The following is a 16,649-nucleotide window of genomic DNA, read 5'->3' on the forward strand; positions in this document are numbered from 1 at the left end:
TGACTTCCTCTTTCTGCTGAAAGCTCCTTATATAGAGGTGTTTTGTGCTCTCAGTCACTCTCAGTGACAGACCAAACCACTGCTAACAGACTCAAACTAGATTTACACTGTTCTTGCTGCTCCTTGTGTCCCTCCTGTCTGAATACGAACAAAACATGCAGAGCAGACATACTGTAAGTCTGCTAAGTGAGGCCTATATTGTCATTTCTATTTTCTTAGTTCCTAAGTTGTACCAAGAGTGGGTGTTGCATCTTAAAAGTGTTACATGCCAGTACAAATTTTCATGTGTGGGGGAGGAGGAGGAGCAATATTCTCTGAAAATTCTAGCGAAAGATTACAGATTGAAATAATCTGCATGTTCTTCTCTTTTTCAAAAATGCATGTCTGCATCCTTCTCCTCTCTGGTGAGTTGACCTTTTCTGTGTTGTCAGTATTTTGTTAGTAGCCCATGTGCTATTGTTCTTTAATCGTTTTGCCATTGATACAAATATAATAGATTAATAATCAATCAAATGCATTGGTTGGATGACGTGTTTATTGACACTAAACGTTTCTTCATTCAGCTCTGACTGTGGTGGAGGTGAAGTCTATTGACATACGGGGCCACGTCGGGCAAACTGTGACAGTCAAATGTTCAGCCTGGAACATTTCTCACGCTGTAAATGTCAATTCAAAGTACCTCTGTCAAAAACCATGCTGGCAAAGCACTGACATCATCGCCAAGGCGCTGTCTGGAGAGACAAAACGTCAGGACAGAATAGAGATATCAAACAAAGGAGATAGTTTAATCGTGAAGTTCACTAACCTGAAAATGTCTGACTCTAAATCCTATGAGTGTGGGGTTGACAGAATAGGTGTTGATGCACATATAGAGGTCCATCTGACTGTTACAGAGGGTAAGTTTGCAGCTTACTGTAACATATGACCACAAATAACAACTTGATGTCTTAGTTGATTAATAATGTAATATAATTGTCATTTTCTATCGTCTCCAGCTGCAGGCCACAAGCTGCCTGTTGAACCAGCCACTGTTGGGTTCACTGTGTCCACAGCTGCTGCGCCAGTAACACAAGGTGATACAACAAAGGTTCAATCATTTTGTGATTTGATTTACATTGTTACAAGTTAAGAAAGTAATTAAAGTTATACCCCCCCTCCCAGTTCCCTCCTTCTCTCCTTCCCTTCTCTATGTGATCATAGGACTGACTGTCACAACAAATGTAGTCACCCTGATGGTCCTGTGGAAGTGTAAAAGGAGGGCAAACAGACAGAAGAGTAAGACCATGCAGACCAACATGGACTTCTTTACATGTCCATTGTAGCATCAGTACATACTCACTGCTTAATAATGGCTGTTTTCCTTCTCTGCATGTTTTAAAGATGTTGAGTCCAGTCCTAATGCTCCACAGCAAGATGAATGTGCACTAGCTCAATATGAACCAGAGGTAAGTATGAGCCTCCATCCATCCATCCATCCATCCATGTTTAACCCCCCCCCCCCCCCCCCCCCCCCCGCTCACATCAGTATCTATAGTTTGTGTTTTCTTCTCTCTGTTCACAAGTTCTTTGTGGATGAACCTGCTGTAGTCTATGAAAACCTCCACCCATCCACAAGTGATGGAGACTACAACACCCTTCACCCTGCCAAGTGGATGTAAGATCCTTTACATATGTGCAGCAGTATAATTGCTTTACACTTACTTAAAGTATCTGATGGAATTTGTTTGATAATTATGAGATGTGTTTTCCTTGTTGTCCTGTCTTATTTTGAAATTCTGGTTCCCTGGAGTATCTCTGTGTGTTTTACTTCCCCCTGTGTTTCCTGCCTTCTTGATTACCTGCCCTGCCTGAAGTGTTTTCACCTGTGTCCCTCGTGTATTTAAGTCTTGTGCCCTCGTTTTTGTTCTGTTTGTCTTGTACATGTGATGTCACCCCTGTGGTCTGCACTTCCTGCAGTGTGGTGTGAAGTGTTTCAGTTTGGTTTCTTGTACCATTTTGTTTAGTACGTTGTTTTGTTCTGTTACCTTTTGGCTTTTGTTAGTTTGTCTTTTAGATTTTTGTCCTCGAACTTCAGGGGACATCTTGGTTTTTCTATGTTAGTCTTCATTTGGGTCTCTGAACTCAAACATATCAGTTGTCTGTGCAAGTAATAAAGTAAATTTTAAGGAATATTAAATTAAATATTAGTTTTGATATCAATGCCTTCATAGGTGCCTTGATATTTTTTTATGTATTCATAGTCTGTGATATTATTTCCTGGTTGTATGAACTGTTTAAGGTGGGACACATTGCCATCTAGTGGAGGATATAATTTTTGGATGTTCTTTTGACTTTTAATTACAGGAATTAAAGGAATTGTATATTTTATATCAATGTTTTTTTTCATTCATGAGTTGTTGCTGTCATCCTGAGGGTCCTCAGTATCTGTTGCCTCCTGCCAGCATGGTCCCCCATGTCTCCTAGTTTATTAGTTTTGTTATTTCTGCTCAGTTGGTTTAAAGTATTCTGCTTTTGTGTATGTGTGGTATTTACTGATTTTACTTGCAAATTTCTATGTATGGCCCAGAAACATACAGCCTCCTTCCTCACATCAAATGTTTATTGTTTTAAGATAAAAATGCATTTTATTTTTATTTTAAATGAAGCATTATTGTTCTTTATGTTCTTATTAATGAAATAGTGAATATATATAAATATTAGCAGGATGACTTTCTCCTCATTGTGTTGGTCTGCTTTCTGACTGTTTCCCCAGGCCCAGACTGTTTTCTAGCCCATGCTGGGCACACGCTGCAGTAACAAGATACAAGCAATTTTCCTCTGGGATTATTAAAGTATCTAAAAAAAAAAAGAAAAAAAAAGGAGGAACACATTTTGAATGAAAAAGGCGTAAAAATACAATACACCCATTTACTATAGATGCAGAAACCATTCAGTGGAAGATGAAAAGCTTTCCAGGCTCTTTATTGGAACTATTAGGCTCAGCCTCTCCTCTGTCCTCCTATTGTCACGTCATTCAATCGCAGCATGCGATGTCTCACTTTGTCATGTTTTGCTCAGAAAGGCAAATGCTGTCCTGCCACACTAAAGCCCATTAGTAAAGTAAGAAATATATTTGTGTAATACATCCTCTATCCCGGACCGGAACTATTTTCTACTTAAGGTTATAAAGAATCAATCATGTTGGTATCTTTTTTATGTGATGACAAACACTGGGGTTGACTCTGACACCTGTAAGTTTGCATATTGGGCTGCAGCCGTGCTTCTTATCTGTTAGGCGGGAAACATGTAAATCGCTGTCGAATATTGGGTTTATTTGTCTTGCAAATCATGTGAGCTTAATGTCAGAGGCACTAATGTTCTTTCTATGAATCACTGTTAAAGATACAGATTAACTTGTGCGATTTATTATATAATTAAAAAAAAAAAACAACACAGCAGCTTTGGGCAGGGGTGTATATAAAGGCACATGTAGTATGCAGTGGCACACAGAGCAGCAGCACACAAGCTTAATTTGGCCTTTCTTGATGTGATTCTACGTTGATTCAATTTTCTCTCTATTGAATATCATAAAAAAGTTTTTTTTAAAAGGACAGGGCGCCACCATGTTTATGATGAGGGTATGAAAATGTAAAACAATATTCATACATCTTGGTGCTGAAAGTGACGCTTGACTGCAGTAGAGTTTGATGCCTTTACAGGTAGGAGACTTGTTATTTTACACTATAAAAAATGAACCACACACACACACACACACACAAAATGTGTGATTTTAATTAAGACAGTGACATAAACATGAGAAAAATTGTTAATGTAAAGACAAAAATTCATAAAAGTAAACAGTTGGTTTGCATCATGCTGTAACTGACATTAATCTGTTATTTGTTGCTAAGTAATTGACTATTAGGAAGAAAATGAACATCAGCAGCATCAACCACACTTCACCTTGGGTGTCAGCAGAAGAAAGCACCACGAGCGGTACCATCAGTGCGGCGGTTATAGCTGCGTATGTGATAAACCATCTCTTTGGTCTTCCCATCAACGTCAGCGTCCTCTGCATCATGCTGAGGAAAAGGCAGAAGTGGACAGTTTCTGATATCTTCCCTTTCAACCAATTGTTGAATGAGATTCTGTTCTGTTTCAACGGGATTATATATTTTCTAAAATCCTTCCTATCAATGTATTATTTCTTCAACAACATATTTCTCTTCTTTAGTCAAATTTTCCTGCTTTTCCGTCCCCTGGTTCAAAGCTACATCTGCCTGGAACAGTACTTTGCCACAGTCCATCCTGTCATTTTCCTCAGGTTTAAACCTCTGAGGTACAGGGTGACCTGCTGCTGTGTGTCTTGGCTGACTGTCAACGTGGTGTCTGTCATTGGAGTTTTCAGGTTTGACATGGTGTATTTGTCCATGCTGGCAGCGTTATATGTCTCCCTCCTGTTGTTGAAGGTCTTCTCTGGGATCTCAGTTGTCAGAGCTCTGAAACGCCCCAGACCAGGAGAGGGGCCGAAGGACCAACACAGAGGAAACAAGATGAAGAGACGGGCTTTTATAGTTATCTTTTTTAATCTGATGAATTCATCGGTGTCTCAGCTCCCATTTGTAGTTATGATAGGCTTGAAAGGAGCAAGTTTAAGTTCCTATTATAAAACAGTTTCCTCGCTAAATACCTGGGGCTTTGTTCTTACAAATGTAGTCCCTTCTTTTCTCTATCTCTACAGGCTGAGAACACAGTCCAAAAAATAACTCTATAAAAAGATATTTTATTTTATTTTATTTTGTTTTATTTTGTTTTATTTATGTTTGATGAACTCCAGTGTTTAAACAGGTGTGCTTCTGGGTGGTTTCAGGTGTAAGAAAATCACACAACCACACACACTCAACCAGATGGATGGGTGTGGTCAGAGGTCACCTTTCAAACCAGTGAAAGGTCTGAAACACTGCTTTTCATCCTGGTGTGGAGCTAAACAAATACAGGCAGGCACAAGTACAAAACAGATCACATGTTTACAAAATACTTTGTACATCAACCTTATAAAATGTATGTATTTTATACTATAGGAGACATAACAGTGACATTGTAGCATGATAATGTAAAGTGCTCACGTGAAACTGCAGCTGGTTAACTCAGTATTTGACCACCCAGTCTACAACCTATGCTCTTTTCTTTACTCTAACCCCTCATACAATAAAGCTTTTAAAAAAAAAAAAACATGTTGAAGATTAATGTGTTCAGCCACCTATAGGCAGCTTATTTCCCACACACACACAGTACACTTGCATGCTATTAAGGCTAGCATAGCATGGCCATGATGATCAGTTCATGTTATGTCAAGATAAATTTAAGCCAATATTAGCTGATTATATGTTTTGATTTAAATTGTTTGGACTCTAGAGATCAATCAATCAAGGTGTGGGATTCTACTTCAGTTGGCAAAGGGTAACTGAAGAACCAACACCAAAACCAGCATACAGCGGCTCGCTGAAATGAGCTTTGAATGTGTGGATAAGCTCCATGGACTCTGATACAGAGTAAAAGGCCACCGTGTTGCCTGCATAGTCCAGGTACACACCAATGCGTGTAGCCTTGGGAGCATGAGAAAGGTCTTTGTCTACTTTGTTATGCCATGCAGAGTAGCCAGAGTCTGAGCAGAGGAGACTCCAGGACTTGTCATTGTAGCCCAGCAGGCTGTGTGAATTCTTCCCCTTGCGGCTGATGGTCTTGTAGGCCAACCCGATGGAAAACTCCCCACTCCACTCTGCCTCCCAGTAAAATCTGAACCCAGACAGAGGCTCCCTGCACAGCACTTGGGAGAAACCATCGAAGCGGTCTGGGTGATCTGGGTAAAACTGAACTGCCTTCTTGCGGGAGACCCTCTGATTTCCATCAGTCAAGACCAGCTCCTTGTAGACTGTGTTCGGATCGAATGACATCTTGCAGAAATCTGAAACAAACACAACATGCTTTTCTTAATTCATAAAAAAATCATTTATTTATTCAGAATTCTTCACTCTGTCTGTTTTCATGGATATTAAAATTCAGTTTACTCACATCTCAGGAAGTCTGTCCTGGTTTTCGGCTCCTGGATATCTACCCTGGAGGGAACTGTTTTTGGATAGAAGAACATTTCTTATTATTATTATTATTAAGTGGTACGAATGCTAATGTTACATATTTACACTGATTAAATGATTCAGTTGGCAGACACTTACCTTTCAGTCGTTTCTCTCCATTTCTTGGCAAAAGTATGTAGACAGGAGTTTCACTGACTGTAAAGATATCATAGAATTATGTTGGTTACTGGATGGCTTTGTGTATTTTTGCAGTTACATGATACATTTTTATTTTTAAATACTGAAGCATACCTGTCTTGGAGATTTTGCTTAATTGCTTCTTACAGATGTCATCCAGATTTTCTTTCATTTCTATGGCTGTTTTGCTCATCTCACTAAAGGAGAACTGGGGGTTGATGAGCACTTTGGGCACCATGGGCTCAGGAGGAACACACAGGGTTGGAAAATTCTGTTTAAACAAAAAAAAAAATCACAAAACACATAAATATGTTTACATTTGAGAAGTTTGAGTAGTTGAAGGAAGCAGTGTGTGTGTTTGTGTGATCATCAGACACCTGCAGGAAGTGAATGTTGTCTTCAGTTTCAAGGATCTGACGTAGTTCTGCCTCTCGGCGCTGGAGCTCCAGTATCTCCTGCTCCAGACGCTCCACGTAGCTCTCAGCCTGTGACATTGCTGCCTGCATGTTGGCCATTATCATCTGATTGATTTCAGCCTTCCAGCGCTCCACCGCCTGCAGCATCTCATGGAAGGTCTTGTCACTTTCTGCCTGTGCTCGTTGGGCACAGCTCTGAAAGGTAAAGCCAGGAGATAAAACTGGTCTTAATATCAATCAGCTCCTAACCATGTTCACCTGCCATGTTGTATGAGCTTGGCTTATTGCTTACTTTTAGAACCTCCACATTGTGCTTGAGCTCCTGCAGCTCCTTCATCCTTTCCTGTATAATGTGCTGGACATCAGTCTGGGTGACCACCAGGACTTTCTGGGGGGGAAAACATCACAACAAGGTTTGCCTCTCCACAGAAAATGACATAAATTATCATTTAACTGATAAACAGCTGAAAGTTTTCTCTGTCTCACTTGTTTCTCGACGCGCTCTTCTTCTGCTGAGGTAATGTTATGGCTGCGGTGCTCTCTGACGGTACACAACACGCAGATGCACATCTGGTCAGACCGGCAGAACAGCTCCAAACCTTTCTCATGCTGGGGGCAGATCTTTCTGTCCAGGTGGCCCATCTCATCTACCAGCTTGTGCCTCTTGAAGGTAGACGACTCATAGTGAGGCTTGACGTGTGTTTCACAGTAGTACGCCAAGCACACGAGGCACGATTTGACAGCCCTGTTGCGACGCCCGACACAGAAATCACAGTAGGATTCCCGGTGCATGTAGGGGAAAGGTGTGAGCTCAGGAAGGTGCTGACGCGGCTCGTGGTGCACGTCGGGTACGTTGCGTTTCAGGACAGGACGTGGTGTGAAAGATGCATGGCACTGTGGGCACCTGTACACACCCATGTGGTCGAACTGATCCCAGTAGATCTTGATGCACTCCAGGCAGTAAGTGTCACCACAGGGAATGGTGACTGAGTCTCTCATCGTGTCCCCACACAGTGGACAAAAAACATCCGGGGGTAAAGGGAAACCCGACTCAGCCATGATGGTTGACAAATCAGAAATAAATCAGTTGTGTGAATGAAGACCACAAAATAATTATAGCGCAGGTACTCATAAAGTAGTCCATAAAGTAGTCCACAGACTCCTACTTCAGAGACGTGCTGGTATTTAAAAGGAAGGCTTTGTTTTCACTGTAAACAGACCAATGACGACTTCCCACACAACACCTCTTTCCACTGTCTGAGGTGTGCAACCATGATGGAAACTGCTTAGCAAGCAAAACCAAACGGATGCAGTAAGGTCAGGTTGTTGGCAAAATAAGAACTACTGTTGACTGAGCAGACGTGTATTTGTTAACTACTACATATGAAAAAAGATCTTGTATCATGAAGTGATAAATTAATTTTGTTGGTATTACTAATGATGATCTGCTTAAATTATATACCAAATACAATCATGACATGTAATGTCAGCACATGCTTTAAAACGTGGCATGCAGGGCTCAGACGTACATTTCCCTTTTCTATAAAAATGAATAATAATAATTATGGGTTTAGACTGTGTTTCTGGAGTTGAGGTAAAAATAGTCCATGACCACCTTTAGCTTTCAGTCTGATAACAGGAAGTTTCATGGAGGCGCCTGATGTCAAAACAAGTTGTTTTGTGAACAATACAAAGGACATGTGGGTTCCCAGAGAAACCTTAAAAACAATGCAAGTTAGGAACAAAAATTACTTCAACAGCATAACACAAAAACATAAACTTTACATATGTTTTACAATCATTTTATAGTTATTCCCATTGTGCAATGGAAGTCAGAACAGTCTGAGAAAAAACAAACTCAGCAATAATACAATGCCTTAGAGCTTTGTGTCTCTGTTAGGTTTACTCTGTAGCACATCCCTCTCTCATCTGATGAAAAGCAATACAATTTCTGAAATGTTCTTGTTTTCCCTAGTAATGGTACATCTGATCTCATGGAAGTTAAACTCTAGGTAACATTTTTAACGTGTTCTTACATCCGGCTCTTGCGGTCACACTGGTCTTGAGTCGACTAACATTTAGTTATGTCCCTACTGCTTATTTTCCTAGCCTTTAAATTTTAACCTGGCATGTACCAAGTGCACAGATCCATTAGGGGTAAGCCACCACAACAGAAGGGGCTCTCCACCGGGCCAGGCTGCGGGTAGCCTCTCTGCGTGGTTGCACCAGTGTGGGAGAGGAAGCAGGGCAGACGTCAGAATTAAAGTTGGTTAGAGGCTCTCAGCTCAAGTAGTGTGTCTTAGAATTCATGTTAGGGTAATACACATCTGACTAGGGCACCAGAACCCCATTGGATGGAGAGCTGACAATTTCCTGGGAATAATATTCATTGGCTCATTTGTTGTCTCGTTTGTCTGCTGTGTCGTTTGTTGTGTTGTTGTCTGTTGTGTCGTCTGTCTGCTTTTGTTTTTCCTGGGCTTGGGGGGCAAAAGTTATTAGTAGTACCACAATCAGGAAGTTCTTCGAAGGCTAGACCATCCCATTTACCAACGGCTGACAGCCTTCGGAGGATCCTCCAAGGACCGCCTTTGCGGTCTAAAGAGGCTGCGTCCTGTGACTGAATTAAGACACAGCTAGTGTCAGGTTTGCTTCCTCTTGGGTGATTACCTGCCCTGCCCTGACTGTTTTCACCTGTGTATGGTTACCCCTTGTGTATTTGAGTCTTCTGATCCTCTTTGTGGTTGTCCCTGTCTCCATGCTGTATTCCCCCTGGTGTTCCTGTATCTCCCGTGTGTTCCAGCTCTCCGGGTCTCTTGTGGATTACCTCTGCCTTGGTTTGGATTGTTTCTGTTATTCCCTTGAACTCTTTTTGTACCTTGTTATTGTTGTGTTTATTGGTTGTAGTGGCTTATTAAAGCTCACCCTTTGAACTCTTTACCTTTTGAGTCTGTGTTTGGATGCTTTTTTGAACCTCCCACACAACAACGTGTGTAAAGCTGACAAGAGGAGGTCAAATCCCTACAATCCACAGTGCTGATGGCTGCCAGATGCCTAATCCAACAACACTGTCAGATTTAAGATCAAGAAGGACCTCAGTGGATGGAATTTTTAAAATTATAATGATATCGTATGGGTATGTAAGAAATCTGCACCCTCCATGACCTCTTAAAGGTGTGAGGTGAGGAGATGCTATTATCACCCGGGGGGCCACAGACTTATCAACATTACATGTAGACTTGTATGACTCTTCTGTGTAATGAATGTGGGGCTGATGGGATTGGCGTGAAGCTGTGAGGCAGGATTAACTTTCCGGTAATGTGTCAGCTTTATGTTGTCAGTGTTCTTTGTTCTATGAAGGGCCACTCTCATCGTGTGCCCACACAAAACTGCTCTTGTTTGTAAAGCAGGAAAGAGAAAGAAGCTAGCTGAAAAGATGGATAGCTAAATTTATCAATCCAGTGGGGACATGGGGTGAGAATAACAGAATATGGGGGGGAGAAAATAATACATAATATGAAATCATAATAATATAAGCAGAATCAGGTCTGATCAGAGTGACTGTGAGCTCATGAGACTGAATAGACACAAGAGAGGCTGAGTACCCATGATGTCATTGACTGTGCTGGTCGGTACTCTCTCCCTCCTCCCATCCCCTTCCGTCTCTCCTCTGTGTATCTCTCCGTCTTTGTCGTCATTGTGAGAGAGCCTGGGAGTGGCAGGAAGGAGGAGAGGCAGAGGACAAAGAAGAAGGTGGAGGAAGGTCTTCCTCGGGATTTTCCTAAATATTTACGCAGCATCCTTCCATTTACGACAGCAGGTACCTCTTACGTTCATTAGCATCACCATTGTACCCAGCGAGGCAGGCAGTAATGCAGCAAATCGCCAAGGGAGGGGAGTCTTACAGCTGAAACAAATCCAAGCACTCTGCAGTTGCTGTCTTAGTTCATGATAGCTATGGTACAAGATAATATTTATGTAATTCTTATTTTTAACAGTAGTATTTGATTTTTAGAAGATATTCAGAATTATTTGACACAGAAATACAACAATGCAGTACAAGTTTTATATGCTATTTTTTATTTACCTACTGTATTTGTCATTTTCAAGAAATATAATGCATGTAACATACCTAAAGTAATAGTATGAGTATAATATGTGCATGCTTAGAAAGTAACTTACAGGTACATCCACCTGATGAAGTGTACAAATTTCCAAAGCCCTATGTTTTTCTTTCTTTTTTTAAATACAGATTTTCATCTGTGTAGGTTGGCCAGCAGATAGTAGACACTAATAGTTGTGATGGATATATATCAGTCTGTTTGTGTGGGAGAGAGAGAGAGAGAGCAAGAGAGAGAGAGAGAGAGAGAGAGTGTAGAAAACCGTACAGCAGGGCAGAGCAGCCATTTGGAAATGGAGTTGATTAGATTAAATTGGCTTGAGAGCAGCTTTAGCAACACTAACATAATGATGGATGTAAAAGTGTGCAACTGCATGTGTGTGTATGAGGGGGGAGAGAAACAGAGAGAGAGAGAATGAGAGTGACCATCATGGCTGCTGTTTTCTTGGCAGGCCAGCAGTCAGTTGGCTGCAAGACTTATTAAACATTTTGATTGAGTTTTCAATAAGTTAATCAAAAATGTCCTCACAAATATAGAATGTATATGAACACAAAAAGCATTGTCTTTGCCTTCTTAGGGGATAATTTAGGATATAGAGAATCCCACCTATGATTCATGCTTGATTGATAAAAGTCTTTTTTCTAACTAACCAGTGGTTGTTTGTGCATCTCCTAGCATGGCTGAGGGCTCAGTGTCCGTGACTGAGGTGGAGACTGCCTTCCAGAAGTTTGCAGTCCATGGCGACACCAAGGCCACAGGAAAGGAGATGAACGGCAAGAACTTTGCGAAGCTCTGCAAGGACTGCAACATCATCGATGGCAAGAACGTCACCACCACAGACGTGGACATCGTTTTCAGCAAAGTCAAGTAAGATTTCAAACATCTGTTTAGTTTTATGTATACAGTACATTTCTTGTTTCTTGATTGGTCTGGTTGTTATACACTGATGTAAAGCTGTCTTCTAATATGAGAGTGAATATGCAGGTATATTATGAAATGTACATGTTTATCATCACGCTGCAATTGCCCTTATGGGATTCTAATATGGATTGGACTGACAGCGTCTCAGGATGGTTTTTAAAACCCTTCAGAGCAGGCGCTAAGGTGAGGATGACAACAAACAACTCTGAGCAGAACCCACTTCACACCGGAAGGACTGAGAGAGAGAGAGGTTACCATAAATATAAAGTGTGTGTGTGCAAGATCAACAGCAGTCACAGTATAGTCAAGGTTAGTGTGCTGGTAAAGTACAACAACACTGTAAAATGATCCAACAGCTCAGGACTACCAGCAATAAACACTGGAGGTCGGGTGTGAGGGTCAACCTGTAAATGATGTCATAAATATCTAATTTTTGTTGCTTTCCTCAGAAAACAGCAACACTATGTGTTTCCTCAGGGCAAAGTCCGTTCGTGTCATCACCTTTGAGCAGTTCAACCAGGCCATAACTGAGTTGGCTCCTAAACGTTTCAAAGGCAAGAGCAAAGAAGAGGCACTTCAACAGCTCTACGGCCTCATTGCTGGGAAAGAACCTGCCAATGCTGGAATCACAGTAAGAAACATCCTCAACCCTCACCGCTCTGTTGAGTTTTTATGAATATATTTGTAATATTATATGAGAAGTCTGCAGGGGAGGGGCAAGATGTTGGAATTGGAAGCATTTTGAATCCTATTTAGCAGAAATTGGTTAGTCATAAATATGTTTCACCTTCCGTTGCTCTTAGAGAGTGGCAAAGGCAGCAGCCGTGGACAGACTGACCGACACCGCCAAGTACACGGGTTCACACAAGGAACGCTTTGACGACTCTGGCAAAGGAAAAGGAAAGGCCGGACGTGAGGACATCCCTGACAGCAGCGGCTACGTGTCTGCTTACAAGGGCAGCGGTACTTATGAGGAGAAAGTCAAAAAGGCGTAATCCTGCTAAAAACCTAAAAAACACAGCAACAGCAAAAGGTTTGGCTGTTCTGTTCTTCAGAAACAAGTAGAGCAACTTAATGAACATAGCATGTACAATAAATGAATAGTGTTTTGTATATTTTGTTACTTTAATTTTACAGGGACCAAACACACAGTAGTATACCGCTGCTTTGCACTATGCACTAACAGTGTGCCTTATTGTAGATATAGCTGCTCTGTATGTGCTGCTGTGCTCAGTTAACTTCATGATCAATGAATGATTATTAAGCAGGTTTTTATGAAACGATGCCACTCCTTCATTCGCTAAGCTTGTCACTTTATATTTTTGCTAAATGACCAATTAGTGCCTATCATTGTTTTTGAAGTGAAATTTATTCATTAAAGTGTAGAAGAAAATGCAAAAATAATAGTAATATAGTAATATAAAAATATAGTAATATTTATGTAATCTATATATGCTGTGCTTAATAATGCTTGTGATGTGTGTTGGTCCTTGGTTGAATAAATAATGTCCATTTTCTTCCTGAATGAGAATGGATGTAACATAATATAAAAAACTATTAAAACATGAATACTAACATTTAAAAAAATATATTATTTATTATTAATTTATGATGAAACAAACAATTGTGGCATTATAAAATAAAAGTCCCATGGAATAAATTGAATATATATGAATACACAGATGTTTATTTTTTGCCATATTTAGTGGGTTTATTGTATTGATAGATGTACTAAATTAATCCTGCAAGAGAAATTATGTTACAGCAGCAGCCTCAATAACAATAATAATAATAATGATCCAGGTCTCCACCACCAGGACTCCCTGCCACCACATTAGACAGGGAGCTCCCCATCCGTATAAACTGAGGCCTGTCTGAGAGATACAGCCTTATTTATATATTTAGTCATTCAAGTATTTTTATTGCTTTATATATACATATTACAATTTCAGAAAACTATGCTTCAGCAAAGCGTAGCTGATTTTAATAGCTTGGATAGAATTTCACTGCTTGCAGACCAATCAACACTCAGCATCTACAGTCACTCTTTCTAAAGTACCCGGAGCCTCCTTGTAACATGAGACTGGTACCATTGAAAGCACACTTATCATATGCCTCACATGTTTAGAGATAGCTCTGCTTCTCTGTGTATGACACAACAGACCTGACCTGATAAGAATCCCCTTGGTTTTGTGAGGCAATGAATTCCATAACACACCTGGCTCCATACATCCATTCTCTGTGTTTATGTCAAATATGACAAGAAAAGACTTGATGTCATTCTGAATCATCCACTGTGGAAATGGGCTGGGGGGGAGGGGGGGTTCCGATAAAACCTTTAAATTTATTTAAAGCCATTTAATCCCAAGAAGTATTGATACGGATGTGAACTACACAAGTGTAACATATCAATCATAGGTAATAGAGCACATGACGTGTCATATGGCCTTTGTACAAGCTGACCTAGGCATGCTTAAATAACAGTAGTGTCACTTTCAATTTCAAATTGCCCTTGTTATGTTTTGGTCTTGAGTGACAGAAACTATTGACACAACTAAACTAGGCCACATTTTGATCCCGAAGGATGACTGTAGCAGGAACAATGCAGCAGGTTTGTCACAAACAACACTGTGAGTCATCCTATCAGCAAATCTGACACCCTTGACCTTATATCCAAACAAATATACACAAGCTCTACAAGATACAATCTTTAGGAGATTTTGATACACACAAGGGAGCTCATTAGGATGATCCCTGCGGAGACTTGGCCTCATAGGTCACACCTTGCACCACAGCATGTGGCCTGGACCCACAGAAATCTCTCCACCCACCAGGTAATAAAACTCGAGTGTGAATGGGAGCCTCGCTTACAAGCGATCAACACGAACATGCCTGCAAGATCTTCAGGTCCTCCACTGTTTTAAATACTTCAAATATTTTTTATCAGTATTAGGGCACTTTTTTTTTGTGGACTATCACATTTTTTTTTTTGGAGGGGGGGGGGGGGGGGGGTGCAGCAGACAAAGGGGAGATTCTCACAGTGCTGGAGTGAGTCATGCTGTAACAATTAGTATGCAACTAAATGTTGTAATTCCCAGTTTAATCTAAATTAAAATCAGGTCGAAGCTTTGTACAACTCCTGCACAAGATATTGTTCGCCATCTTAATCAAAGGTCATTTTTTTAAATTAATGCTGATTGGAGCGTTTTGTTTCTTGACATTGAAAGGATCCTTTCTATTCAAGACCTGGGATTAGATTTTCTTGAGCTGGTATTTAGTCATTTATTAACTCTAAAGTCTCTAAATTTGATGTGTCAAACTGTTGTTGTCTGCAGCTCTTTACTTGTGTTGTGAAATGAGAGCTGTAGCCTGCACTCTCTTTGTCTTGGGTCTGCTGTGGGACGGCGTGAGAGCAGAGATCAGTATCAGCAGCCTACGAGCAGCAGCAGGTAAACTAACTGTTATTTTATAATCTCATAAACAGCTGAAGTGTCCAGTGGTGCAGAGGAAGAGAAATATCAGGATCATTTTGTCCTCATATATGAAACAGGGGTCTGATGCATCAATATTCCAGGACACAACACATGTGATGTGTGATTATTTTTGAAACCAGCAGCAGCTGATTCCTCAGTAGATGAAGCATCTCTCTCTTTTTTTTCTGCATTTGAATTTGAAGTTGAGTGGAAGGGAACGCTGCAGTGTCAAAAGTGGGACTGTGAATGTGCATTCACACGTCAGCGGAGCTGCTGCTGTGCAGCCCCCGAGCTCAAAGAGATGGAGGATCAAATCTTTGTGAAGATGATGGACCTGTCCAACAGCATGTCCCAGCTGAGGGATGGCCTCCTGGAAGTCATAGGTACTTTGGACAATGGAGAAAAGAAAAGTTCATGTTAATTTTATTATTCTTCATTATAACAGAATGTGTTGTTTTTTCAACACTTATATGAGGATGTGTTTTCTTTTGGATGGTCTCAGGAGGGATCAGAGTCGCCTTCACAGCCTCCATGAGCCAAACAACAAACTGCTTTGGACCCTTCAACAGGAACAGACCTATTCCTTATGATGTCATTTCTCTCAACCACGGAAGTGGATACAACCCTGTCCTGGGTAACTGCTTTTGTATTTAATTATGTGGACGTGTTACATGGTAAATGTTCAACACTTGTTTGAACTAGGTGATGCAGAGTTGAGAATAAAGGTGAGAGTAAATGTTATTCTTTCAGGTATGTTCACAGCACCTTGTTCTGGACTTTACTCTTTCTCCTTCACGGTCTACTCCAAAGTGGGCAGGCCTGGCGAGAGGATGTACTACAAGGTACAGCTCATGAAAAATGGGGAAATGATCGCCTCAACCTGGGAGGACAACAGGGAGGATTCAGAAGACAGCAGCTCTCAGACAGTACTGCTGCCCCTGCAGCAGGGAGGTCAGGTGTATGTGGAGCTGCTGAACGGCAGGCAGCTATGTGGGAATGTTTTGGGCCTGAACTCCTTCTCAGGCTCTTTAATTTATCCCTCACTGACATAATTTTGATGGATTGGGAAAAAAACACATCATTTACAACATGTTATCTTGGTCTTCAATAAAAAATAGAATAAAATTTCTCAACAAATGTCCTTGAAATGTATTTATGTCTGCATTAAAGGGTTAAAAGGGTTATGTCCTTCCACCATTGTCTGCCAGATGACACATATTTTTAGATTTAGACTCTTTTTAGGTAAGGCAGTTTTAAGCAGGCTCAGGCATTATTATCACTGCTGTGAAGTGTAGAAGCTACTTTTCTGCATTCTGCATGTGGTCATGACCAACTATATATACACTGTCTGGCTAACACACACACACGTGCGTGCAGGAGAAAGATACAGTAGAAAGCACTGTGTGATATTGTTCCAGTGTAAAATGGATTTGAATTAAGCGCAGGTGTTTTGAATATGAAGGTATTTCC

At 40.8% G+C, this 16,649-nt stretch overlaps 4 protein-coding genes across 4 annotated transcripts; 3 read left to right on the plus strand and 1 right to left on the minus strand.

Moving 5' to 3' along the window:
• Positions 1-349: 349 nt before the first annotated feature.
• Positions 350-1,993, plus strand: LOC114441069 (uncharacterized). The gene is made up of 6 exons (XM_028413840.1): positions 350-404; positions 564-896; positions 996-1,073; positions 1,162-1,275; positions 1,381-1,445; positions 1,563-1,993. The coding sequence occupies exons 1-6, from the start codon at positions 356-358 to the stop codon at positions 1,656-1,658; spliced, it is 735 nt and encodes a 244-aa protein (XP_028269641.1). The 5' UTR covers positions 350-355; the 3' UTR covers positions 1,659-1,993.
• Positions 1,994-4,837: 2,844 nt separating this feature from the next.
• Positions 4,838-7,809, minus strand: ftr84 (finTRIM family, member 84). Its single transcript, XM_028407064.1, has 7 exons — positions 7,154-7,809; positions 6,960-7,055; positions 6,629-6,862; positions 6,366-6,522; positions 6,213-6,269; positions 6,052-6,105; positions 4,838-5,944 (listed from the first exon to the last, which is right to left on the minus strand). The coding sequence occupies exons 1-7, from the start codon at positions 7,724-7,726 to the stop codon at positions 5,421-5,423; spliced, it is 1,695 nt and encodes a 564-aa protein (XP_028262865.1). The 5' UTR covers positions 7,727-7,809; the 3' UTR covers positions 4,838-5,420.
• Positions 7,810-10,360: 2,551 nt separating this feature from the next.
• tppp2 (tubulin polymerization-promoting protein family member 2) lies at positions 10,361-12,819 on the plus strand. Its single transcript, XM_028408742.1, has 4 exons — positions 10,361-10,484; positions 11,461-11,652; positions 12,184-12,337; positions 12,510-12,819. The coding sequence occupies exons 2-4, from the start codon at positions 11,462-11,464 to the stop codon at positions 12,699-12,701; spliced, it is 537 nt and encodes a 178-aa protein (XP_028264543.1). The 5' UTR covers positions 10,361-10,484; position 11,461; the 3' UTR covers positions 12,702-12,819.
• Positions 12,820-15,061: 2,242 nt separating this feature from the next.
• On the plus strand, positions 15,062-16,231 carry LOC114449634 (cerebellin-3-like). Its single transcript, XM_028427482.1, has 4 exons — positions 15,062-15,155; positions 15,383-15,562; positions 15,682-15,813; positions 15,930-16,231. Exons 1-4 carry the CDS (start codon positions 15,062-15,064, stop codon positions 16,229-16,231), a joined length of 708 nt encoding a protein of 235 aa, XP_028283283.1.
• The last annotated feature ends 418 nt before the right edge of the window (positions 16,232-16,649 follow it).

Source organism: Parambassis ranga, chromosome 1 (genome assembly GCF_900634625.1).
Source record: "Parambassis ranga chromosome 1, fParRan2.1, whole genome shotgun sequence".
NCBI lineage: Eukaryota > Metazoa > Chordata > Actinopteri > Ambassidae > Parambassis > Parambassis ranga.